A 26681-nucleotide genomic window follows, 5' to 3' on the forward strand; every position below is an offset into this window, starting at 1 on the left:
ACACTTGATAGCCACCAACAAATTAGGTATAAATCATGTAGTTCATATCTTAGATGTGTTTGTCTTCAAAAAAAAAATGTTACTGAGTTTCTTCAAACATCCATCATTAGTACTTAATGATGGATGTTTGATGAAACTCAGTTGCTTCTTACGACTCCATAAAGACATCGGCATTCCTATAGCAGATAATTCTATCTGCCCTCGTGATGACGTTTTAAGTTATGAATTGGATGCAGAACTAATGAAAGGAGTCTTCCTCTACATAAACTTAACAAGTGTAATGAACTGACATATATTTGCTTGCAGAAACCAAAGATCACACTTCATAATCTTCAGTCCATCATAGGTACCCTCAAATTTGCTTGTGGTCTGGTTCTCCCAGGACAAGCATTCATTCGTCGCCTCATCATTCTTAAAGGTACTATATATACCTATGTCTCAGCAATTGGTTAAGTGCACAAATTGAACAATATCCCTGATCCAACTAATTCCTTTCTTGTTCAAAAGCTTCATAAATATTTACCGAACACAGAAATCAGACTACCAATTGATAAATGTATTCTACAAAAACGTTTTCAGGTCCTGCCTAGATTCGCTCACATGCTTTCCGTGCAGCTCTGTTCAAGTCCATGTTTCTCCTTGCATTTCATGTATTCCTGCTGGTTGTTGTTGTTGTTGTTCTAGGGTTTAACGCCATTATTCAGCACAAGATAGGCTATGCATGGCGGCCAGTATAAATGGTGGAAGAAGAACCCTGGAAAACCCAGAGAAGAACCACCGACCCACGAGAAGCTACTGGCAGGCTTTCCCACGTACCCACGCTAGCCGAGCCTTGGACTCGAACCCACGCAGACAGAGGTGAGATGGCAGTGATCCGGAACGGTGAGCGCTTTAGACCACTCGGCCACTCGGGGCCCCTGTATTCCTGCTGGTAGGGGAAATGTCGATTAGACAACCAGGCTGCAGAGATCCAAACTTATTTCATTTCTCTCAGGTTCAGATCCGTGCAAATGGTTTAGTTATAGAGTTTATGCATTTCAAACACTACAAGGGTACCATTTTCGCCTAAGTGTCATGCAGGGCATTTGCCCCCCCCCCCTCCGAATTTGCATGTGCTGTAAAATTGCAGTCGCCTATATACGAAAATTAACAAGCCCATCAAGTTTTGCGCCCCCCCCCCAGAAAAAAATAAAATTGAAATGATGTCCCTGCTATTACTATATCTCTAATCCAGGACCGGCGCTACCATATAGGCAAACTAGGCAGCCGCCTAGGGCGCTGATTTCAGAGGGCGCATTTCTCCAAATCAACAAAAGTTTTGAAAAATAAATAAATAAATTTCAGTTTTATTGAGGGTCGTTTTTCTATCCTGGTTTATTTATACAGGGACAAATAATCGGGAAGATTCAGTCTGACCGAAACAGCAGGCGGACCGGAACAAGCAAAATGAGTGAGTGAAAATCGCGCGTATACGAAACTTTCAGGACGTAATTACGTTCGCGTGTTTTTATAGGCCACGAGTTTTTCCGTGGAATCACACGATATTTTCCGGGGGAGGGGGGCGCCAGAATGTAACCTTGCCTAGGGCGCCAGATAGTCTGGCGCCGGCCCTGCTCTAATCTGTTATTCAGCCTGAGCCAGCGAGTTGATATTTGCATAAATCAAGTTTTGCCCCCCCCCCCCCGATAAAAGTTGAAATGACGTCCCTGGTGTCATGCCACAAAGTGTGCAAGACCAGCGTCTGTCCATGCACTGAAGAAGTATCATTTGGGACCACTCTTCCATACCTCTGGGTGTTTGGTCATAAATAGGCAGAGATTCAACCAAACCTTACGCAATCCTACTATGCGGTTTAAATCCTCAGTTCTGCAAGTCATAGTTTAGGATAGGGGCAGCAACAGAGGGTGCCACGTAGGGTCTGTCAGACAGATTCGGGTCCTGGTTAGGTGGAAGTCAAATGCCTTTAAGAAATATATCTGACTGAGCGATTACATTTCCAATTTGTAACATAGTGTTGACCTCGTTTGTTTTGCACATCAACATAGTAATTCTTACTGCCTAGTTCTGCTTCCTATTTTTTTCCAGGTCTTGTGGGTATACAGACCGGTAGAGCAGTCCCCATCGAACAGATACCCCAGTTCATATGGGTTCATTAAAGATTGGATAATCTTACGACACTTCATTATTCCAGTGGCATTGGGTGACATTGAATATCAACATTTCAGGACTTGTTACTGTGCACGACTCGGCTGAATCTGATGAATTGTTTGAAACACAGCTTCTTTGTTTTGACATTGTTTAACGCTAGGACTTGAGTGTTTTTGTTTTATTTATTTATATTGTTTTTGCTGCTTTGACTTGCTTGGTTCCTGCAGGTCGTCATTTTTGGGCTGCACATGGAGTACTGGAGGTGCTTGAGCCCAATCTGTGTCGTGGCGGTCTAAGCTCAAAACTTCAAGCTCTTTGGGTTTATTAAGTCTGTAAATTAACGTTAAATAATGTTTGATGAAGTGTGCATGGAGAATCGATACCATTTTAGCAGTACCTTTACCATGCCTTTGTAGATACACCTATTAAAATCTATATGCAGTCATCATTGGAAGTCATTGAAAGTAGTATGCAGCAAAAATCGTGGAGTATGTTAGCTCTACTTCCCTAATTCTGAATTGTATTGACCCTCAACTTGCAGTTTCGTTATTAATTCAATTATCTGTCTCCTCGTCTTGCTGACCTTCATACCCCACCCCCCAACAAACAAACAAGCACCTGACCAGAACTCTATCTAGGAGTACATGGCTCGCACGTTAGATAAAGCAATCAATAAATAGACCATAGACAATTAATGATATTTATTCATCTCAGGTCACGAATGTAATAAATCTGCAACACAAAGTAAATAAAAACTAAATAAACGTATGAAACACTGATATCGCCTTTTTAATGGCCGACAAATGACGTAGCTAGAATCGTAATGAAGTAAATATGGTGTTCTGGACAACAGAGTTAAATCATTGTTGTAACCCTACTCAGCTAATATTGACAGCTTTGAACATCATACCAGTTTGTTCTATTGTTCTTATAATAATCAGGGCACTTCTGTTTTAGTTGTAACTGTTATATAACACAATATATAAGTTTATGAAGGATATGATATGTGGTGGTTACAGAGATTTCGTATAACATAAAAATGTTCATTACGTTAAATATTAATCACACAAGTGAACTTTATCTTACAAAAAAAAACTAATCCCAATGTCAATTAGGACATAATAGATCTAATATATTTCCACAACGTTAGGAGCTCTACACGTTCTTAAGTAAGCAAAATCGTTAAAAAGCATTATATGTGTCATTCTATGATATTTCTTTTCCAGGTAGAGTTCTCTTTCAGTTTTGAAATAAGGACAATGAAATATATAATGATATTTGTCACCTAAATCATATTTGCTTCATAATGTATACAATCTTTCATTCATTCGAATATTTGACCATCTGCCAGTTTCAATTGGTTTTGGTAAATGGTGCTTGCAGATTCCAAATTTAAAGTAAATAATTCAAACGTTTTGGGGTAAAGAAATTAAATCTTCAAGCTCACAATAGTCTTGAACAGTCCACATGTGTTTCCCTTCCTATATACATTTTTGTTTGCGTTTCATGTCTGAAGATGCATGTCCATTTGTCTGCTCTTCATAATGTTGATGAAAAAGATTGCGGATATCAAAATGCATCCGTGTACACATTCTTGGAAAAGAGATTTTAAGCCATCGATACATTTTATGATGTGCGTTGGCAGTGTTCAGTATATATTACCTTTGCTTGTGTGTCCTCTTTCCCATCATTTAGTCTGCACCAATATTTTATAGCGTTCAAATGCACATCAGTTGTAGGTGCTTGTCTCGCAGTTTCCCTATAAATCCGTATAACGGGGTACACTTTTACAATATAAAACCCACCTGAGAAAATCTGTAAGAATTCTCTCAATCATTTTGCAATTTTCAGATCCCAGAAAAGTTTTAGCTAGTAACCAATAGGTCAATCAAAATTACACACGCGCCTTTTCTAACAAGAATAATGCTTTTCTGTTCTCTGATCTTGTTTTTTTTTTATATCTGCAACAAATTGTCTGGTCTTTATGTGCAAAGGCAAAACTTATTTTTATAATCTTTACAGAATTTTGTACCAACTTTTTTGTTCATATTCACTCTAAATTGTCCGATCAGCGCAGTAATTAATAACATTATTGATCAAATATCGGAGATCTTGGGGTTTTCTGCGAGCAAAGTTGCATCAGCTGCATAAAGAAGCAAACTAAATTTAAATATTGAGTGATTTCACCATCTGTAATTTTTAGGTTGATGCAGTTGCAATATTTCCATTCTAAATATTTTTTCAAGGTCATTTCAATAGACAGAAAATAACGGTGATAGTTTTTCATTCTGGCGTACTCCTTTTCATGCAGGTGAAAATAGAAACTCTTCCATTGACATGTTTAAATGATCTACTCTCTCTCTCTCTCTCTCTCTCTCTCTCTCTCTCTCTCTCTCTATATATATATATATATATATATATATATATATATATATATATATATATATATATATATATATATATACATACATACATTACTGGCAATGTTTACAGGGAAAGCATGCTCCTTCATGACATGATCTTTTCGTTCAATTACTGACTGATATGGATCTATTATGAATATATATAATCTTGTACGAAGTCTCACTTCTAGCCAGGCCAACACTGAAAAGAGCTAATCTGCTAAATCAAATCCGAATGGTCAAATTACATAACGACCACGGACAATAACTATTTAATTGATCCAAGCCTTAGACTTTTCAATTTGATGTACTTACTACAAACATCAATCTCATTTCAGTACGAACTACTGTTTGATTAAATTTTTTGGCTAGTGTTCTATTTCTTCTTTTTCATTCTATTTACCATTTTTACATAGTTTTAATGTTCAAGATTTAATTATTATTATTTTTATTATTCATATTTATATTTCACTGATTATTTTATACTAGATGCACAATGAGGTCCCCTGCGTAAAATAAAGTATAGAAAATCTGGAAATGGCACGTTACAGCGTTAAAATTTGATTGGTATTCACAATATAAATTCCCTGACGACGGAATAAAATGGTTGACATTTGCCGTACAATTTACATTTTATACTGAGCAATTTTAAATAATCTACCGATGAGAAATGTACACCAATTCGTGCCAGATGGAAACTATTTGTGGAATGGCAAAATGACAACAACAACAAAAAAAAAAGGAAATTCCCGAGCAATTAAATCACCACGACTGCCAGTATCCTCTCCATCACGACAACATATGTAGCACAGACAAATAAAGGCATACTCCACCACGACAACATGTGTAGCATAGACCAATAAAGGCATATTCCACCACGACAACATGTGTAGCACAGACCAATAAAGACATACTCCACTACGACAACATGTGTAGCACAGACCTTTAAAGGCATACTACAATTAAGGTTGTAGTTTTTAGCTGAACTAGCCTTTCGAGGATGCTTCAGAAGATTGATTAATAATTGGATTGACTGAAATATTGAGATGTAATTTGCTGATCTGCTGATTGATAGGCTTGTTGGTTCTTTGAAATGGTTGATTGATTTATTTATTAAATTTATTATCGAGTCAAGTAGAAATCTTAAGAATGTTTTCATCGATTAAGCAGATTCAGAATATATTAAATAAATATTTTCAATAACGAATTTTCAACAGACCAATTAGATTGACAGTGATCTTAGAAATTACAGCTCGCCCTTACTTTTGTTGTGCTGGTCAAGGTTATATATAGTTTCCGCAATGAAGACTTGCCAAAGAAAAGATAATAAAAACGACTACGACCCTCCCCCAAAAAATCCACACAATGTTCTAATATGCCAATTTGTTCTTTGATTATCTATGGGAGAGAGTATTCACCAAGAGAACACGTTTCCTTAGAATGCTTCAACTGGAGCACTAATGCAAGTGTGTTACTCAAAACACTTTATAGACTGGTGGACCGAAACAATTATATCACACGGGTTATGATGTTATGTATCACACGGATTATGATGTTCTGTATCACACGGATTATGATCTTAGTTAACTTATGTCTTCTAGTGTTCTAATCGTTAAGAGGCCTCTATCCTTTCAAGCGCTGAGGCTCTAACAAGGGAATTAAAACTCCTCCACCGATGAAAGACTCCATTTCGCTAGACCGTACGAGATTATAAACCTATAAGCTTGAATGAAGACGGAGATAATTCGCTAACCAATCACATATTTATTTGCTTGTGAAATTCCTGCTTGAATGGTTTAAGGTTCAAAATCAATGCAAACATTTAAAGTCTTAGGTTCATAATTCCAGGCCAGCTCATGAGTTTGTATAGGCATTACCGAAGTATTGGCAAAATATTATCTGCAACCACAATCTTTCACTCTCATGTTCGGAAGTGTTGTTGCTATATAGGCATTGTCTGCATCGATATACACAACTGATTGAGGAAGGTAACTAATCGGTACGCAAGCGGCTCTGGGCAACATGGAGGCCGATTCATAATTTGTAAATTCGTGGTACAGCGTCTTTATGAAGCTGTAGTTTGTAGCATTCAAGGAAGCATCAGCCAGAGGATAGGAGCAATCACCTGAGCAATAGTGTGCTTCAATATAAGTCGGCCCCACATACCACGGAAAGGTGAATATGCGCATGTCAATGGACCAATTAATTCTTCTGCACGCGCTTGGATTTGGTTCTTGTTCAATATATAATCCAAACGTCATAATTTCACGGAATAACACGCTCTCTTTTTGAATATTTTCGGCTGAATTAGCAGTGTCTGCACCGGAGTTCGTGCTTCGTTGCTGTCTATTTTGTATCATGTCGAAATTCTTGTAGGTAACAAGAAGAGGGTTCTGAAAACAATCTTTGTTGATATCGCCGACTTGCCTCATCACCAAAGTTATGTTATCTTTTATCAGACTTGAAACAAAAGCAGACATGTCAGCCTTGTGGAAACTTAGATACTCTGATACCAGTAACCGCTCCTGATCTGTAATAAATAAATAAATAAATAAATAAATAAATAAATCAGATTCAGTATTGTTCTGTCCCTCTCGTGCCCGTAATTTTGAAATTAAATTCTTTACATGATTTTATAGAAAGAAAAGAAGCATCCAGTAATTTATCTTTATTTCCCTGTCAGTGGTAAAAATATAGTTTTTGCCAATTATTCTTGTACATATTTTATCAAGAGTTATTTCTCTGTTAGTGGGACAAATCCGCTATTTCATTTTCACGAGTCATATAAATGAAAGCATATTTTCAACAGTTCAGCTTCATCTTTTATTGGAAACAATGACGTCGCTAGTCTTATACGAGAATTCATGTGAGCGCACATTACTGACAATGTTTAGGGAAAGCATGCTCCTTCATGCCATGATCTCTTCATTCCATTACTGACTGATATGGATCTGTTATGAATAGATTTTGATCATAACCTTCTTCTCACTTCTTGCTATGAGAAGGAAATACTTAAGAAATGTCTTTGCCCATGGAGAGAGAGAGAGAGAGAGAGAGAGAGAGAGAGAGAGAGAGAGAGAAAAGAGTTCAGGCTCTCTTAAGAAAAGGTGTCGCTCATAACGGTGTAGATACCTCTACATCTTGGGGAAAATGGCGATGCGAGAGGTAACGGAGTTCACTGTAAGGAAAGACAGAGCCTTCTGATTCTCGATGAATTAACTGATTTTGCGCAAGCTTGTTCTCAATTTATATGCAATTTTGGACGTATACTCATGGCCAAAAATGGACATTCCTCTAGGTACATCGTGTTCACTCATTTCGAGTCAGAACGAGGCTCCCGTCTTTCTTACGCATCGGCTTATTCATTTTAAGAAAAGCGTGAATCTTCAGCATACTCATCCAAAAGGAATTAGTCTGTTCAGCTTAACTTACAACCGAGTCTAAAAATTGCTGACTTTGGATACATGAAAAATGTATTTTATAGTACCACGGGTGTTGCAATTTCTCGTAAAGCACAATCTTTATTAAGATAGTATACAGTTGTAGTACAGAAATAAATAAAATTAATCTCAACATATTTTAGCGGAAAATTACTTTCAATATAATTTAATGAAAAATTACTTTTAATACAATTTAGAGAAAATTTCAATCTTAATAATTTTACTTAATAATTCTTTCCTAATCGATCGAACGATCAAACAGCATGCGCTTTTTACATGTTTTCAAAAGTATAATGCAAGTTATATTTTCTTATCAAGCCTTAACTAAAGCGCACACAACAAGTGGTATAGAAATCAATTTTCGAAGTGAAATATGTTTCTTCGGCAACAGTTGCCCTATCATAATACATTATGAGTACATCCATTACCCTGATAGTTAAGCATAATACATTATGAGTACATCCATTACGCTGATGGTTAAGCCTTTCCTAGCTAGAAAAGATGTTCACTCCTCATCTGGAATTTTGTTGGCAACAAAAGTCATAAAATAGGGTCTGCGTTCCCAGGCAAAATTCAGACTAGTGTGATCTCCCCTTGCATAGAGGGGATTGGTATCAACTCCCGTCAGTTGCAAATGGTGCGGACGTGCTCGCTTTTCCAAGGATTACTCGGTAGAGTGTCTCTGGTCGGGTAAGTATAAAAAGAAATATGTTACTTACAAATTTGGGTTCTTCTTAAAATGTGTCATCCGTGTAATAAGTTATGGGTTGGCATGAGGCAAAAGGAGTTAAATCCATTATTCTAGAGGTATTATTGTATCTGGTGTACTAACGCATGAGGAGCAGCTTTAGGTATCGTGTCATACGGGCCAGGATTAGCACATTGCCGTGTGCATGGGCGCGGTTTCGAGAGAAAAAAGTTCTTTCTCGCACACCCAGCGGGAGTACACGTAACCTCTGTCATTAGGACTCGGATGAACATCTTGGGAGGACGGCATATTATGCATGTGTTTCCGTTAGGTCAAACCAGGTCGAGCTGGTCCCTTTAAGACAAGAAGTCTCTGACTTAAACGCTGGAGATATTTTACGAACTTTATTCTTAATGTTACCATACAACCAATTTTAAGAACCGTTAAACCATACCTACCTACCTACCTACCTACCTACATACATACATACATACATACATATTTGACAATGTCATCTCTGACACTCATCTCATTGCTAGGGTGATAGCTAAGGTACCGTTACTATTCTAATTTTTACTGTCGTAACATCCTGAGCCGATATGCATAAGAAATACACCTCATCTTGAGTTATTGAGTGGTAAGAATAAAGAAGACCTCACTATTCTGATCGATTCCATTTACCTTAGGTACCATTAGAGAAAGCGGTTTCAAGACAAATGACTAATTCCCCATGAGCGCAACGATCGTATAGCACCTGCAGATACTTGAGGTCGACAGACAAGACGTGTACCTCATAATTTGCCTGCTATAACTAGTACGACTTTGAATCAAGTTTTGTACGAGAGGTGTCATGGAAAGTTCCATACATAGGTTAGAAGAGAATCTTATCTAATCACTCCAAACAGTGGTAACGGAGGATTATATTAAACCATTTTAGCACCCTAACATGATTTTATTTTGGACACAGGACCTTCGGTTGAGACAATAAAAGTTGGTGCGAAGATCAGAGACGGGTTTGTTCGTCCTTATCATTCCGTCAATGATATCAGAACGTGTCTGAAGTCTTAGAAAAATCGCGCTTGACTGTGCTGGGAGCTAAAGTCTACTCCTACGAGGGCCATTGGAAGAATATATTTATTGGCATTGTTGTATCAACATAATGTATAGTAGACTTTAGCAAAATGTCTGCAGCATAGAGAAGATTCGACAATCGTTCATATTTTCCCACTTCATTTATATTTAAAATGTTTTTTATGGAGTATTGTGAGAGGTGAAAATTAAATCAATATATAAAGTGATCTCTCCAATAATGTTTATAGCAGTACAGTTGCATGACTCAATTTACCTTATCTTATAACGACGACAGAATAGTCAACATTTTCAGAGTATGTTCAATTTAAGCCCAAATCTAAAAGCACCAGAATATTTATATTTAAATACTGAGATAATTCTAGCTTTACGTTTCTAATATATGCACATTCAAAACGGAATGATGTGTAGTTTTTCATGCCCTTATTGTCTGTCATGTTTACCCCGACCCAGGTAGCCCCAGTTGAAACACGTATAATCAAGGTAATTCTGACAGGCCATTGTTTGATGTTAAACATTGCCGAAGGCTTGCACTAATCCGTTACGTAAGATTGCCGTAGTTAGAAGAGGAGAGCCGGACATAGGAGTTGCGAGGCCACAGATAGCCAATTATCACCTAGGTGTGGAAATGTTGTCCAAGATCAAAAGAAGTTGCCTGAAGAAGTGGGAGTGTCTTAACTTCTTTTCCCTGCAAACAGACAGACAGGTTGAACTGGCCGCTAAGACGATTGGACAGAGTCACAGCGCCACCCAATCAGAATCGAGATAGGGGAGAGACCTTGATTTGGGTTGAATGATACCTCCGCGTCTTCCGGCAAGAGTTAGTTCGCTGATAGAAATTACACAGAGTGGAGGTTAGCGTAACTCCGAATAGCCATTCGTTATTGGCGGGAAAATCTTAGAGCGGGAAATTCTAAGTACAGAGAGCTTCAAATAAGGTCAGTTTGATATTTGTTCGGTCTTTGTGGAATGCGACTGCATTTTAATTGTAGGTCGTATGTATACTTTATTATTAGTATACTTTATTATTACTAGAATTGTAGTACGAAGAATTACTTTGTTTTGTTAATATGTTTGCATATTTTGAAGAAATGAGTTGATATTTGTAAAGAATTATATAGTTGCTAGCCGTCGTAAGAGTTAATATTGTAATTCTCTATGTGGGTATTTTATAGTAGACTAACACATGTGTTCATATGATTATAGATTTTGCCATTGTTGAATATTTGTGTAATGTACAGACATGCATCTGATTGTTGTCAAATTGTAGTACGATGAGATTAAATATATATGTGTATATACTGACGTGACGCAATGTATTGATGTCTGTATAACAATTCGCTGATACCGTGTTATTACGCCATTGTTTACCCTGCAAGAAGTGTGTGGGAATTTCGATGTGTATGCATGCGTGACCGAAACAGTGATAGCTTATCTGATGATTAATTGTCGATATAGTGTGAGGTGAGATTCGATAAAACATATGTTAACGCCTTGTGATTTTTCACAGGAAGCTTTGAGGGACAGACCAGTTACAGTTTGGTCCCGTAGTCTCAGATAGAGAGACGGAGGAAAGGAGAAGAAAGGAGAGAAGAAAGGTGAAGTTGAAGTCTGGGAGCGAAATTGGAGGAGGAGATAGTAGAGAGGGAAACGGAGACAAAGGAGGAGTTAGAGGAACGGAAAGAAGGAAGGAATCAGCGGGAAAGAAATAGATGAGTAGATGCAAGGACAGGGGGAAAATCGAACTCACACTGTAAATCACGGGATGAATTAGGCTGTCACTTGGTCGAGGGAAAGACGAGTGACTGGAAGTTATCGTTTTTAAATTATCAAATTTATTAAATTGTCATTGATTGAATTTCATCTTCGTGTTCTCTATAATTTAACCGTCGGCATTGCTGACTGGGGGCTCAGAGCTGTAAACCTACATCATCACTAATTTAACTTTCTAACCTAATGAGCCAGGGTGGAACTTTCATCATAATTTAATTAAATTATATTGGAAGAACCCCACCCCAATACGTGCAAACCTCACATTGTCAAATGTACAAAGTTCTGCCGCAGAAAATTTACATTTCGTCAGTGAAATATTAATAAAGAGAATTGTCACAATTTTAATTTTAATGTTTGAAGAATTGTATCATCAGTGAAAATGAACGATATAAGATTTATTTATTTATTTATTTATTTATTTATTGTGTGCCAATCTTCTTGGAAAGTTTTATTCAACTGGCTATGACATTTGTCTCATGGGAATTTGCTGGATTTGATTGAACTTTGTTAATAAAAACAGGGGGAAGGACCTTGTCTTTGTGAAGGTACACGATTCCCAGTTCATATGCATGATATAACCGAGTGTTAAATGTGCAGTTAAAATCAACAAGCCAGCAACAAGGACCTTGTAGAAAGTTTTGTGACTGTCTCTTTCATCAGATAAACTTATATATTGTTGATTTCGTCATGTTGTTCGGAGTTTCATCTAGCATCTTTCCGCTGTATAGCGCTGTTTAAACCATTTACCTGACAAAAGCTGGTATTAATATTAAAATTTTGTAATTGGTCTTTTGTATCGAAAAACTCACAATTTAAATTAATAATGAAATTTTGAAAAATATTCCCTTTTTACGCTATTGTTGGAAAAATGAGTTTCATTTATGCATGTAATTATTAGTTAGTAAGTGTTTTGAAAGAATGAATTATGTGGCTGCAGTGAAATCTTCTTGTATTTCTTCCCAGACTAAACTGCACATTTTCTAAAGGAACTAAAAATAAATCCATTTCCACGAAGAAAACGCAATCCATACTTACATAGAAACCAAATCTTTTCTCCTCCGTGTATGCTTTTAAAATTCAATTAAACCCCAAACGAAAAGCAAATCACGTTTTTCAGAGAATATATTAATTATCAATCAGTGTTGAATCATCTGCATATTGATTAAATATTTTTCAAAATTATAAATTTTATCTCTGTTAATGGATGGATGATTTTCTTAGTGAAACTCTTAGACACATAACATAAATTATCATAACTTTGTACTATGAGACAGATCTTGACTAAAGCCAAATTCATTAGGAAAGAAAGCTGACAGGGGAATTTTTTTTACAATTTAACTTGATATAATTCTACACATAAAAGCAATTAAAGCAATGTATAATGGAGGAGACAAATCCCCTAAAATGCGAATTTTCAAAATAAAATTTAATCCAACAGTGCCAAAAGCTTTTTTCAAAATCACTATCAATCCATATCAAGCACTACCCATCCAGATATATATTTATGTTCAGTGTTCTCACTAATATGAAAAATAACTGAGTTCATGCTTCCCAAATTAGGCCTTCATTTAAGTAACTGAGTACATGATTCACAATCAGGCCGTCATAAAAATAATCGAGTAATGCTTCACAATCAGGCTTCATAATGCTTCACAACAATGTATCGGGTTTTCAAATATTGCAACAAGTCTTTGTTCTATTTGCAATTGTACTTGATGTGTGTGTGTGTGTGTGTGTGTGTGTGTGTGTGTGTGATTTGGATTTTTAACGTAGCTTTAGCTATTTTTCAGTCATCTCTCGACGATGTATGCAGTGTGACAGTTTATAGTGATGGCTAGCACTGGGGCATAATGCCGCAGACATTTAGCATGATGTCCCACCCAGTCAAATTATCATGATATCAGGCCGACCAGTCCTAACACTAACCTCTTAATGCTAAACGCCAAGCGAGGCAGCTGTAAGTACCATTTTTTGTAAGTCTTTGGTATGACTCGGCCGGGGATCGAACCCATGACCTTCTGCATCCCAGGCGGACGCTCTAATCATCAATATTGGTCGCAAAGGTTAAATGTAACCTGGCAAAACATTTTGCAGGATCAGAAACATTTTCACAGATATATATGGATAATAGAGTATCGTCCACACCAGTGCTACCATTGATAGAAGAGGAGATGTTTTGAGCTTTCATTTCAATTTAATTAACAGCCGCCATGATATATATGTACGTGCGAGCCACAGGGGGAAACGAGCATGCTAAACAAAGTTCTAAATAATTTTTATCCAGCAAAGTTTAAAAACAATTAAAGCCCAATAAGATACAAATCTCACCAAATAATTACTGCATATAAAAATAATTTTCTTACAGAAGAAAGCTAAATTGAAGATATTTGTGGAACTAAAAAAAAACCCACCTCAATACCATGAACCTGAAGATTTTGCATGTGGGGATAAATGCATCATATACCCAGGAAGATCTGACGCTGAGTTCAGTAGTTCTTTGGGCCATACAGTTTCCGACTTAACGAAAGCAACTAAGATTGGTCAGCAATAAGATTCCGTTACTTTTTGCAACATGGGGATGAGAAGCGTGTCCACTCTTGGCCTTCACTTCTGTTGCCACAACAAGTCTGAAGACGTGGTGAATATCTTCAGCTTGCGAGTCTTTGATTTTCGAGGTAGTGAGGTAAACCTAACGTATTATGATTGGGTAACGTCTTTGTCTAGCTTGCGAGGGTTTGATTTGCGAGGCAGTGAGGACTCATAACGTATTATGATTGGGTAACGTATCTGAATAAGAAATAGTGCTAGATGCAGAATCATGAGGTGGATAGCCACATCGACAATTACGTTGGAAAAGCCATATATGTGTTTGGTGTTCGCTTTTCTAGCAATAAAGGACAAACATTATTTACAAGTTGCAGCACACAATACTATATTGTGCTGCAACTTGTAATTAATGTTTGTCCTTATTTGCTAGAAAGGCGAATACAAATCCTTTCACGGTTTAACGAAGGAGCAGAATATGTAAACAGTTCAGAAGTTTTAGCAAAAGATATTTTTTGAAATATCGCTTTTATCTGTTTATAACGTGCACGCAACTGTTAATGGCGTAGACCTGAACCGAGGTTTCTTTATCTCGTTATCATTATTTGCTTATTTGTGTTCGAAATGTTATTTGTAAGATTGATATAACATTTCTCGGATACAGATAGATAATTGAGTCCACGTAGACACATAATGCAACAGAGTTCCAATTCTTTGCTTTCCCCTTTAACTCCCAAGTAGAACGAACAACGTAGATATTGGTTGGATCCCACTATGCGGCGGCACATATATGTCTATGCAGTTTGTCATTTGCTTCGCGTTACATGCTAGTAAATATGATATGACTCTGGCACGTTTCTAGACTGATTACATATGTATTTAGCAGTCGTCAGGAAAATTTCTGAAACAGGGAACAAGAGGATGGTAGTGGACATACATCATCTGTAGACGTATTGTGCGACTGGGAGTATAATTTTCAACTTACATGGAGCTTCTTCCTGTCCAAAACCTGGATTGCCTTCGATCACTATTTCTAAGTGGCTTGGAAGATTCTCACAGCCGGGTTTTTCAAACACAATTTCCACACGGTTTATGTTTTCATGAGTTATCAACCCTGTGAGGTGAAATGAAGTCCCTGGTATTTGGGAAGTATTATCTGAAAAATGGTAAATCAAAAAGATTAAATAATTCATTTCGCTAAATCTCAATTCTGACCTGCATCTAGAGTTTATTAGCTACGTATTTACAGAAGAATTTTTGGCAAAATCTGGATTCATTCCAATCTAATTTTACTAATTCAATATTCCTGTTTTCAAAATGCCTGGAACGTCTTGTACAAATATTTACAATGTAGATCTAACTTTCAACCACAATTAGTTTTGTACAAGATAATAATAAACGTTTTCAAAGTGAAAATTTCTCCCATAATGCATAGCGTTTAAAAAATGAGACCACGTTTGTCAAAGGATAAATATGTAAAACTAAATAGTACTTCATCTCCACCACATTTTTATTCAGTGGTACGCCTAAACAAAATTCCCGATGGCTTATTTTTAAAAAAAATCGTAAATGAACGTAACGTAATCAAAGTGAACGCTTTAAAAATTTTTAAAAAAACCAGTATTAAGCAAAGTAGAAATCTCTATTCTAGTATCCAATCTCAGTAAAAATGTGTTTCCAAATTCGAAACCTCTCAAGATCAGCAGTTCATTAGACCGGAATTCCCTTGTAACCGAAAACAAAATAATTCCCGGACTGTTCATATCTCTCAAAATGCTCTGCGTCTTGTTAATAAGAAGAGAAAAAAGTTTCTCAAAGGGAAAAGCTGTCAAATTTCTTAATAATTTTGGATGCATGAGGTGAAAGAGATGGTTTATGTATGAATTCACCATAATTTCAAATTAATGTCTCTGTCCAAGAATATTAGAGATGAGCACTTTGCATTTCCAGAAAGTAATAATTTGAATAATATAGATATATGAGAAATTTCTATCAAAATGCTTTATGTCTTCCTATGTAAAATTTACAAGATTGTAAACTTTGTCAGAATTCTTGGTGCCTTTCAAAATTAATAACATCGTCCGTAGAACGGAAAGAAAAGTTTATCGATGACCCGAAAGTCTTGTAAATTAAAACAATTTCCAATCAGAGATTTGAGACAAATTTATTTTTATCGAAAGCTGCGCGGAAAAGAAACTTTTCAAAGTCTATATCTCTTTACAAATATTTTATATCATGCAGGTATAAAAAGTAACTTGAAATCTATCAAAATCCACGATATCTTTTCCTTGGAAATCAACTTTCAAAAAATATGTTTGAAACACTGACGTAATTAAAAGAGAAATTAATAGACGGAAGACATTTTTTAAATTAAATCCGTCTATTAAGTGAAAACAATGTTTTTAACTTTAAACCTTGGCGTCAATATTTCCAAATCCGAAAATGATATTCTGTATTCATTGTCCTGCATTTAATCCTATAATATTTGCCTGATGGGCAACATTGTAAAATCTTATATTGCTCAACGCACGAGAAACTCATAAGATGATAGGGAGCCAAAAATGTCATAAACTTTAAAAATTAAATGAATATATACTATTAAGACTCAATGGTCTTAAAGAAAGTAATAGAAAAGAGCGAAAACCAACAAAGTTTTGTAAAATTCAACAAATAATTTATATCCCTAGAATAGAAAGTGAAAAATTTAAAAAGAAATTACAGTAATACGAATTAAATCCCGAAACGTACTACAATTTCTAACAAAGTGGAATAAACTTTTGTGATATTTCAAATAAAATCCAATGCTGAAGGTGTGAACGTGCCTGTAGTGGCCTGAAGTCTGGAATGAACTAATGTACTCACGGCCTAAAGTGTAATGATGTGCCAATAGTCTTTTGATGAATCCCAATAATATATTCCAAGAAGTTCTTCTCTGAATTCACCATAATATCAGAGTAACGTCTCTGTCCAAGAATATTAAAGACGAGCACTTTGTATATCCAGTGAAAAATAATTTGAATAAATAATTCATGCCCAAAAGAAGTACTGAACACAATAATAAGACTGATTCCGCTTCAAGATCTTATAGCACGAACGAATAATTTCTATATAAACAAGATTGCAGAGTCCTCTACTTGACCTTGGTCACAACTGGCATTTTCTAACAAAAAATATTACTTAATGGAAACTTCATTCTAAAACAATTTGTTTATAATAAAGAATATTGTAAAAATAACTTCCTTGAATCAGACTAAGATAATGATCCGAATGCTTAACATACACTCATAAAGAAAATATTAGCTATGTGTAATTTGTTTACAAAATAAAAAAGATCACTGTCATTAGTCAGGAACACTGGGTATTTGATTTTGGAGAAGGTCAAGAACAAAATATAAATAACCAATGAATATAATGAATTTTTTTTAAACAAAACATACAATGCAAATTTAATATACATAAAAATACTAAACGAATTATATCTTTTAAAATGTAATAACTAGTTTTAAATGTCTTCTTCTTGCATATGTGTAATAGAAAATGTCAACTTTGTCAGGAGAGAAAAAAGCAAATAATGTAAAACTCACCTGAAAATGCACATATCTCTGACAAATGACAATGATTTTCGAAATAGATGTCTACTTTAAACTTACATACACGATATAAACCAATGCATAAGAGGGACTACCAAAAAGGTAATATATATAAAAAATGTAATTATGCCTCCACACATGAGAACAAAAGAGACTCATTTCACAATGTTCCGAGACTTAGACGAATTCAAGAATAATAGTGTTAATTTTATCAAAATGCAAAGTAAATTATTAGATAAAATCTCCTGCTGTGAACATTTTTCCAAATACTGAATATTTCGTACTTGTGATCTATATTAATGGCAGGATAAGACTGCTACAATACTTCTCGCTCTTTTGGTAAATGGTAAATATTTAGTAAAGTATGTAAATGAATATAATAATTCAAAATGAGAGTCCTATCGCATTTCCTGACTTTTGTTACCCTGGTCTATTGAGTACCGTGTTAATACATAAGCAACTAAGATCCTTAATGGGTGGATTTTCTTCATAGCATTAATTGCATTTATAAAGTGGAGGTAAACTTTATTACGTGATAATGAAATTTGTTCTTTTATTTTTCTTTCCAGTGCAACCGGTTAAGATATGCAATAGTTGAGTTGACGTTCAGTCTGTTGGAAATGTTAAATGTGATTATGTTATACCTTTTCAGTCTACAGTAAAGAACTCCTTTTTCACTTTTTGTATCCTTTCAAGGTTGATAACATGCTGGATTTATGGCGATGAAGACTACTCCACTAAGACCGTAACAGGTCGCGTCCAAAAACAATGTATGTTACGGTAGCATAAAAGTATTATTTAAAATAAATGCATTATCGAATGTTGCTTTCGTTGGATTAAGCCTTGACCATTCATAAATTACACGAATCTATAAGTAATTCACGGTTAACACTTCCATCAAATCAGTAGTAAGATCACATTAATCAAATATTTTTTTAAGAAACAGTGGATAATGGATAAAGAAACTAATAAAAGACACACGCTGTGAATCGTGTGCATCTGAAACAAATTTGTTGTTTACTATATAGGTGTATAGTATTTCATAAATTACTGGTTTTCTATGGCAGAGACAGGATATGGCGTATGCAGGTGCCAACTTCTAACGGAGTTACTGATAACTGTCATGTGTAAATTCTCTTCATGTTTGGCATAGACTTTAAGATCTCTAAATTTAATTTTGAGACTTTATTTTACCATTCTTTCGCACAGTAAAACTAGTTAAAATCGTACAAGACATCGTCAACACGTAGATGTTATATGATTTATTTACTTCATATTTCTATAATATCTGACATATTATCGGTAGCAACTGATTTTGGAGAGAAGACATTAGAACGGTTAAGAGTAAAATCACAGGTAATAAAGTCACATTGACTTGTGTAATAAATAATAGTCCTTGGAGCTTTTTTATGCGGAAATTGTAGTTATTAACAGTTATCGTGTCCACTTGGATTTCCAAACATTTCATCAAACGTCAAACATCGATTTACCGCAGTGAATACAAACGAGGTAAATATACAAAACAGCATGAGAACAAATAAAACAGAAGATAGCAATTACCAAAATATGATACGCATTGTACGAGCTCCACGAGGAATACGAATAACGTTCGAATAAACGGTACATCGAATGCAGATATTTGGATTATAGCAAATATTGATATCAAGAGTACTTGCATTCAGCTTGGTCAAAAATATAATTTCAGCCCATAATTTTAATAGTATTATATTATCCTTGGATCAGAGGCTACTATTTTGCATTCACTTGTATGATTTTCTCAAGTTTTATCCCTTCAGGTCCGTTGATTTTGTTGAAAATTAAATTCTTTTGGAATACCATTATGCTTTACGACTAAACGTTTATGGCAACATGAGTGTCAAAATCTTTCACGATTAGTTTTAAGAGGGTATTGATCACATCATTTAAAATATAAAGAAAAAATAAGTAAGAGCGATAGATGTACTGCAGTGGGTTTCCCTCGCTACAATCTACTCCACAATGCCTCAGACAGAGGAACTTTTGTTGGAAAACCAGAGTTAGGAGATGATAGGCATTCAAGGGTCATGACTCCTCTAAATGATATTATGTAATGTTTTAGATTCAATTCCTTCTTGATCTCGTCAATACAAGCAGCATCACAGGAAAAGACATGGAGTTATTCAACAAGGGCCATAACTCAGTCCATAAAAGAGTAGATGAGACAAAGCCCAATAAGAGTACATCTATGTTAGTGAATTCATATCAAATTGCGGCAGAAAATGTTGAATGGTTCTTGAGATACTGGCAATGGCCATCAACATTTCAAGTCCCCGTGTGAATACAGGAATGTAACGATACTTCAGTATGGAATTAATACTTCAAGGCAAGAGTATGAGCTTCGCCGGTTACAGCACATTTTAAGATATTAAGTTATTTGTCAAGGGCTTTAACTCTATCCAAACTGGAGTTGATGGGACAAACTTCATTAACGGTAAAAATGGGTATGCACCAAAATGCATTTGGGATGAAATATTTCCACGGATCTATGTACTAGAGAATTAAAATTTATAGAAGAATGGCAACAACTCAGCTTTAGTCCTGAAAAGGTGAAACCTTTAAAAGGTATCACTACGTATGATATGCAATTGAGCTACCAATAACATCCAGTTATGTGTAATAGGTACATAACCCTGATGATTAGAAGAAGTGACGAACAGACAGAAAAGATGATTACAGCGCTCCTTCGTCTGTAGCAATTAGTATGGAGTAAATCGAATGATTCCATCTTCCAGAAACAAGGCCCTTACCAGATTTTAAAAATTACATATCTACGTTGTCCAGATAAATGAAGTTTCAACTGTGTTAGATGTCTGCACCCAAGTTTCTTTGCGGCGTTAAAATGAACAGTGTACGATACTATCACAGGTACCTGTTGCATCACAGGAAGTAAAAATGGATGTCGACCGTGTACGCCCTGTGTTACGACAACACTAAAATTGGTAAAGCACTTGATCATATTTTGCCACCTGCTCATTGCCTTTGTTGTCAATATTATCATTTCTGCTTCTATAATATAAATTATAAATATTTTATTTATGTTATGAATCTGTATATTTTTAATACGCTTTCGCAGTGCGAAAATCTCTTCCTTTCGTGGCAGTACGGTCGTTACCGTTGTTGACAACTAACCGAATTTTATGTTCGTACTTGTGCCAAATTTTTCGCTTGTCCTTTACAAATTGTAACACGTTTTCAATATGTCACCACCTTGACAGAGTTTGTTATTGACTATTTCGATGTATTTCCCGCCTTATTACCCATTCACTGCATCGCATTCACCAAAAAAGCAATGCCCACCGCTCTGCCATTATTAACTGGGTTAATTATTCTTAAAGGACTCCTAAAGGATATATGAGATCACAAAAGTGCATACATATCTGATTATCTACATACCTACCCGCATATATGCCTATCTTCTCATATAAGGTTGACAAACAATATGAAAAATAAAGTTTCGAACTCCTTGATATGATCCCAGCCAGTGTGGACTTCGGAGGAGTATTTACAAGAAAGATATTACTTTTTATGACGAATTCCTGTTATGACAAACGATTTTTATAAACCCCTAATGGTTCGTTATGGTTACGGACTATTGTGTAACATTTTCTGAAGGTTTTACAGGTGAAGGGACTTAGGTAGAAATATAACAGGGAAAACTGCAGGAGTCTCAAGGAAATTATGGGATATAATATGACTTATTATCAAACTTATTAGAACTAGCGGCAGTTGGAAGTTCTACCAAAAAATGTTACAAATTGTTTGGATATTTTACATGGAACCGACCATGTTTGTGAGAGAGATATAAGAACTAACAGCTATGGAAATAAACTCAGATTTAATAAAACAAGAGGGTAGATACGGTATTGTTTATCCTTTTAAGATGCAGCTATCATACCGAGTCGGCTGTGCTGTATATTTTTCATCTGCGTCAGACGAACTTTCTTTTATTGTATGTACTGCTAATATACCATCTGCAGCAAGCCCACAGCCCACCGGTGTGCAGCGACCCGTAATTTACGAACCTACGATCTGGTGAACATTCTCTCAAGTGTGCGGTTTTCCCAACACGTCATCTGATATACCTAAGGTGCACCTATGCAATAAAATTTGGCAAGCTAGTAAAGGCGCTCAAGTTTTTAAAAAAAATCTGAACGTTTTGTGATTATAGCTTTATTAAGGCTATTGACTCCGGAAGCGTCCAGGGTCTTGTTTATTATTCACGAAATTCCTTAACTTATATTCTCACTCACAGGTTCAACATTTCTTAAATTGGTAGAAAATAAACTATACCTATTTAACGGACATCTGCATCTAAACGTATTGTTGTTTTGAAATCAGTTGAATTTTAATTAGTTTATTTATTGTAAGCTATAAAAATCCTTCTCAGATAAATAAGCCCCTACCCCAGCCCCGCCTGTGTTTATACATATATGTATTATAGGTGGGTATGATATCACGTACTCTTAAAATAGAGTAATTCTTTGCAGACAGACCTGTCCAAAACATATATGTGAGCTAAAGTCGGGTGAAGGGTCCTCTTGGCGATAGGTACAGAATATTAATGGGTGTAATCCCGTGCTTGACAACTTATTATTAATCCATGTGGAGTAACACAACACTAACAAAACATCATGTCCTGTTTCCTTTATGAAATACGTGGATACAAACGTCCGTTACGAAATACCGGTAAATATCTAAACCGTACGTGGTGGTGTTCATAACAAATTTGTAGGCAGTCAGATGAATGACATCAGCCCCAATCATTGTCCATCAGTCTGAACACAGTTTGGGGGTTATTGATTTACTGGACTATCAAAATCCGAGTTTCGGTGTGCACTCAGGTTGAGGAATTTCGTGAATACGGGGCATGGTCTGAAAAATGGCTGACAAGTAGTTTATTTTGACTGGACTATCTTCCGATACGTGTGACTTTGAAGTAACTATAGCTAATTTTAAGTACCGTAATAATTAAGCTATATTAGGATCTTGGGGTAGAATCACCATGTTACATGCAATCATGGCATATGATAGACATAAAGCAGCTATGGACTTCTAAGCTATTGCATATGGTATAGACATAACGCAGCTACGAACTTATACACTATTGCATATGCTAAACATAAAGCAGCTAAGGATTTCTAAGGTATGACATATGATAGACATAAAGCAGCTATGGACTTTTAAGCTATGGCTTATGCTAGACATAAAGCAGCTATGGACTTTTAAACTATGGCTTATGCTAGACATAAAGCACCTACGGACATACAGGATGCGTTGACTTTATATTAGTATCTTTAAGCTTAATGCTAAATGAAAACATGTTAAAAATAGTAAACCCTAATGATACTGATAAGGTCGATAAGAGTAACAGAATCCCTCATATGCGTCGGTTGGAATATGAAAACGCCACGCAAGGGTCATAATTTTGCGTCCGACACGTGTTCCTGGGCATAATTTTAAACATCTAACTGTAAAAACAACTTATTTAGGAAACGTTCTATTGTTTCGAGTGTATTTTTAATTCCCTTGGCGGTAGATGGGAATAAGCATCGTCTCTGTATCACTTCCCTTGCTTCTGGCTTTGATTTTGTTGTTGTTTTTTTTTTCGTGGCTATTGAATGCTTACTTTTCTGTTAAAGCATAAGTAGTGTCGATCTATATCACATCTAATCGTGGAGTACCTTTTCGGATTCTATGAGGAAGTGACCCCTCCCAATATATATATATATATATATATATATATATATATATATATATATATATATATATATATATATATATATATATATATATATATATATATATAATGTGTGTGTCTTTACTCCGCTGGGCATCTATTAAAATATGTGCTTCATCAAATGATCTGACTGACGGTAGAACACAAAGGTGTGTAAATTTGCTTACTATTTCTAGTGTTGTGTCACCACAATATTTATTGAGAACATACCATCTTTAAATAGCACAGTCTTTGTCTTAAAAACGTTCACTTTAAGGTTGTGAAAATTCATATCAAAAGCTCTAAACCATTGTAAAGACCTTTTTGCGTGAACTCAAACATTTATATGAATATCATCAGGGGAATATAAATTGAAAATCTTTATCAATGCTAATATCAATGCCCTCTGTACAATGATGTGTATTAAAATCATTTTGAAACATGGCAAATACAAAGCGTGACAGTCACTCACCTTGCCTTATTTCAAGACCATGTGAAAATTTATTACCAATTATACTAGTATACCTAACCCTAGACTTTCTAAGTACCTAGTCAGTTGTATCTTGCAGAAGTGTCATTAACACTAGACGTGACAGTATAATACACAGATTCCATAATATCCAAAATACTTCGACTGAATAAGTTTATGTCATACGTTATAAATTATCACGCGATCAAATGATCTGGTTACAGCTATAACATTACATGTATAAGATTACAAAGCTATTCTTTGCGTATATTATAGGTATGCAAATAAAGCCCATGCAAAATTCGAACCTTTTATAAAGTAATATTTTATTTCTAAATCCTGCCTGCGCTTCAATAAATATGGAGATAATTCTCTGCCCAGTCATTTATTATTTGAGTACACTACTAATGCCGCTGGTTAGAGTTGTTGTTAATGTCATTTAAGGTATCCTTTTATGCAAAGGAATTAGAGCATCTAAAAAATGTCACGCTCAAAAACATTATTAACCTGGTTATGTAACATTTCAATAAGGAATTCATACGACAGAAACTCACTGATAAATATACCTGAACAGCCATTCCAACCAAGTTTTAACTTTTACAAAGCCTTGCCAATTTCGGACAATGAAAGTTCAATATTCAATTCACAAAACATAGTTTTTTAAACACCTTGCACACATTTGTCACTGTGGTATAAAATGTCACCATTAATCTAAACGGTAATTGATTGCCATAAAGTTCGCCATATTAACATTACATCTTTTAAAGATGACATACTCCTTCATCGATTTCCAGTAAAATTTTGCATTTCTTACTCTTGTTGACATAAAAGGTAAAATATGAAAGTTTATGATTGCACTTTATTTTGTAAACTTTCATACTAGAAATTCCCATATTAGTTCTTGTTATAAATTCGAATAGCATTGTTTACAAATAATTGCATGTCAAAGTATGATCGATGCAAAAGTTGGCACAGGTATTACCGGAACTTACTATGTACGTGGAACACAATTTGCAGATTTTTCATCATTCGCTTGACTTTCTATGTACCTAGTCATTTGTATCTTGCAGAAGTGCCATTGAGACGAAGACAGAGTCCTAGCGTAGATTGTCTACGAGCGTCGACAGTGATGGGTGTTTGTGATCAGCCAGCTGTGAAAACACCAGACTCCAACTCTCGTATAAGTTGTTTGTAGGGACAGAGGACAGACGTCGGTAAGCGGACTGGCAATAAATCATCACAACCGCCGGCTGCATGCGACTGAACACGTCGTAATGGCCCTGTCACATACGTCCTAGCAACGCTTCTACGCCTGCCGGGATATTGGTACGCAGAAATCTCATGGCCTTCGCGACGTCATCCAGTACTGCTAGTAGCAGATCCCCATTGCTTTGTTGATGATTGCTTGACAACAGTGCGTACACGCATAACACAGAAGTCTCACCCAGGAATGATCGGATGACTTACAACTTGTCTAAGTTGTGCGGTGTCATGGCGAAAATCAGGTTCCTTGGATAAAGTGCCCCGCCTCTGACGTCTAACAGTGTTGATTCGCCCGATGTGAGTACTGACTGGATCAACATCATCAAGCACTGCACTGGTCAGGACATGAGTAGGCTTATCTCTTGCATTCACGTAAATGGAGTCTAAACATAGCTACCTCGACAAGGTTTGGACCATCTTCTTAGTTTTATGTAATTTACGGGCCTTGTACCACTCACGGTTGATACGGGTTTATTTCTGGTCGTCTTCTTGTATATGTAACCTGTCACGTTTGCTACGCACCAGCTATAAAGTCATGTATTTGCTATAATTTACTGTCTTGAAAATATTACTGCGGCCATGTGTTTTATGTCAAAAGATTGCCACAGGCTAGTGTTGAACTCTTACGCAGTGTTACAGTGACCTGCCAGAGACCGGAAACTTGAGTTGGCGAAGGCGACTGCTCGCATCATTTGACAAAAGCTTGCCGGATCACACCTGTGTGTTACAGCTTAGATAAGAGGGAAGCCCCCGAAGTGAACTAGGCGTGTTCTTATCCGTACCCACGTTGCCATACATTGAGAGGGTGTGTGAGTGTGTGTGATTTGGTTTTTTGAACGTAGCTTTAACAATTTTTCAGTCATATCGCTACGATGTATACAGTGTAACAGTTTTTAGTGATGTCTAGCACTGATGCATCATGCCCCAGACATGTAGCATGTTGTCCCACCCAGTCACATTATCTTGACACCAGGCCAACCAGTCCTAACACTAACTTCTTAATGCTGAGCGCCAAGCGAGGCAGTTGTTAGTACCATTTCTTGCAAGACTTTGGGGTGACTCGGTCGGGGGTCGAACCCACGAACTTCCGCATCCGAGACGGACGCTCTAACCACTAAGCCACCGGAGCGGTTCAGCGAGAGGGACATTGTCCGCTAAGTTTGACTGGGTCGGTTCACAGCTCTATCCACTCGGAACTGAGATAGAGGGTGTGATTACAATTCCAATCCGAATTATAACTTTCAGAACTAGGAAATGAAAAGTTAGTTTCGCCTGGGAAGATGCGAATTCATTCATAATTTGGCGGCAAAACATAGAGATAGATTCTAAGGAAAGTAAACGCTTCGAAAGGTCAGTAAGTTATTTGCTCGACTTGTGCAGAATTTTACGGCATCATAATTGTAATTGTTTGTAGTATGTATACTTAATTACTAGCTTCGTTTAGTATGTAGAATTACCTTTTGTAGTGTTTCATTTACATGTGTATTTGAGTAATGGGCTTGAGCCTACGCAGAGAATTA

General features: G+C 36.1%; 1 protein-coding gene across 1 annotated transcript in view; it reads right to left on the reverse strand.

Moving 5' to 3' along the window:
* Positions 1–2834: 2834 nt before the first annotated feature.
* The window catches only part of LOC149806854 (uncharacterized), a 45710-nt gene continuing 21863 nt past the window's right edge, over positions 2835–26681 (reverse strand). The window contains exons 2-3 of the mRNA XM_089958672.1: positions 15070–15240; positions 2835–7080 (exon numbers count right to left, since the gene is read on the reverse strand). Of these exons, the coding sequence (XP_089814798.1) occupies positions 6446–7080; positions 15070–15240 (806 nt within the window). The 3' untranslated portion in view covers positions 2835–6445. The remainder of the gene's footprint in view (positions 7081–15069; positions 15241–26681) is intronic.

The sequence above is a fragment of the Sinohyriopsis cumingii genome, chromosome 1 (genome assembly GCF_028554795.1).
Source record: "Sinohyriopsis cumingii isolate HCF-2022 chromosome 1, ASM2855479v2, whole genome shotgun sequence".
Taxonomy (NCBI): Eukaryota; Metazoa; Mollusca; class Bivalvia; order Unionida; family Unionidae; genus Sinohyriopsis; species Sinohyriopsis cumingii.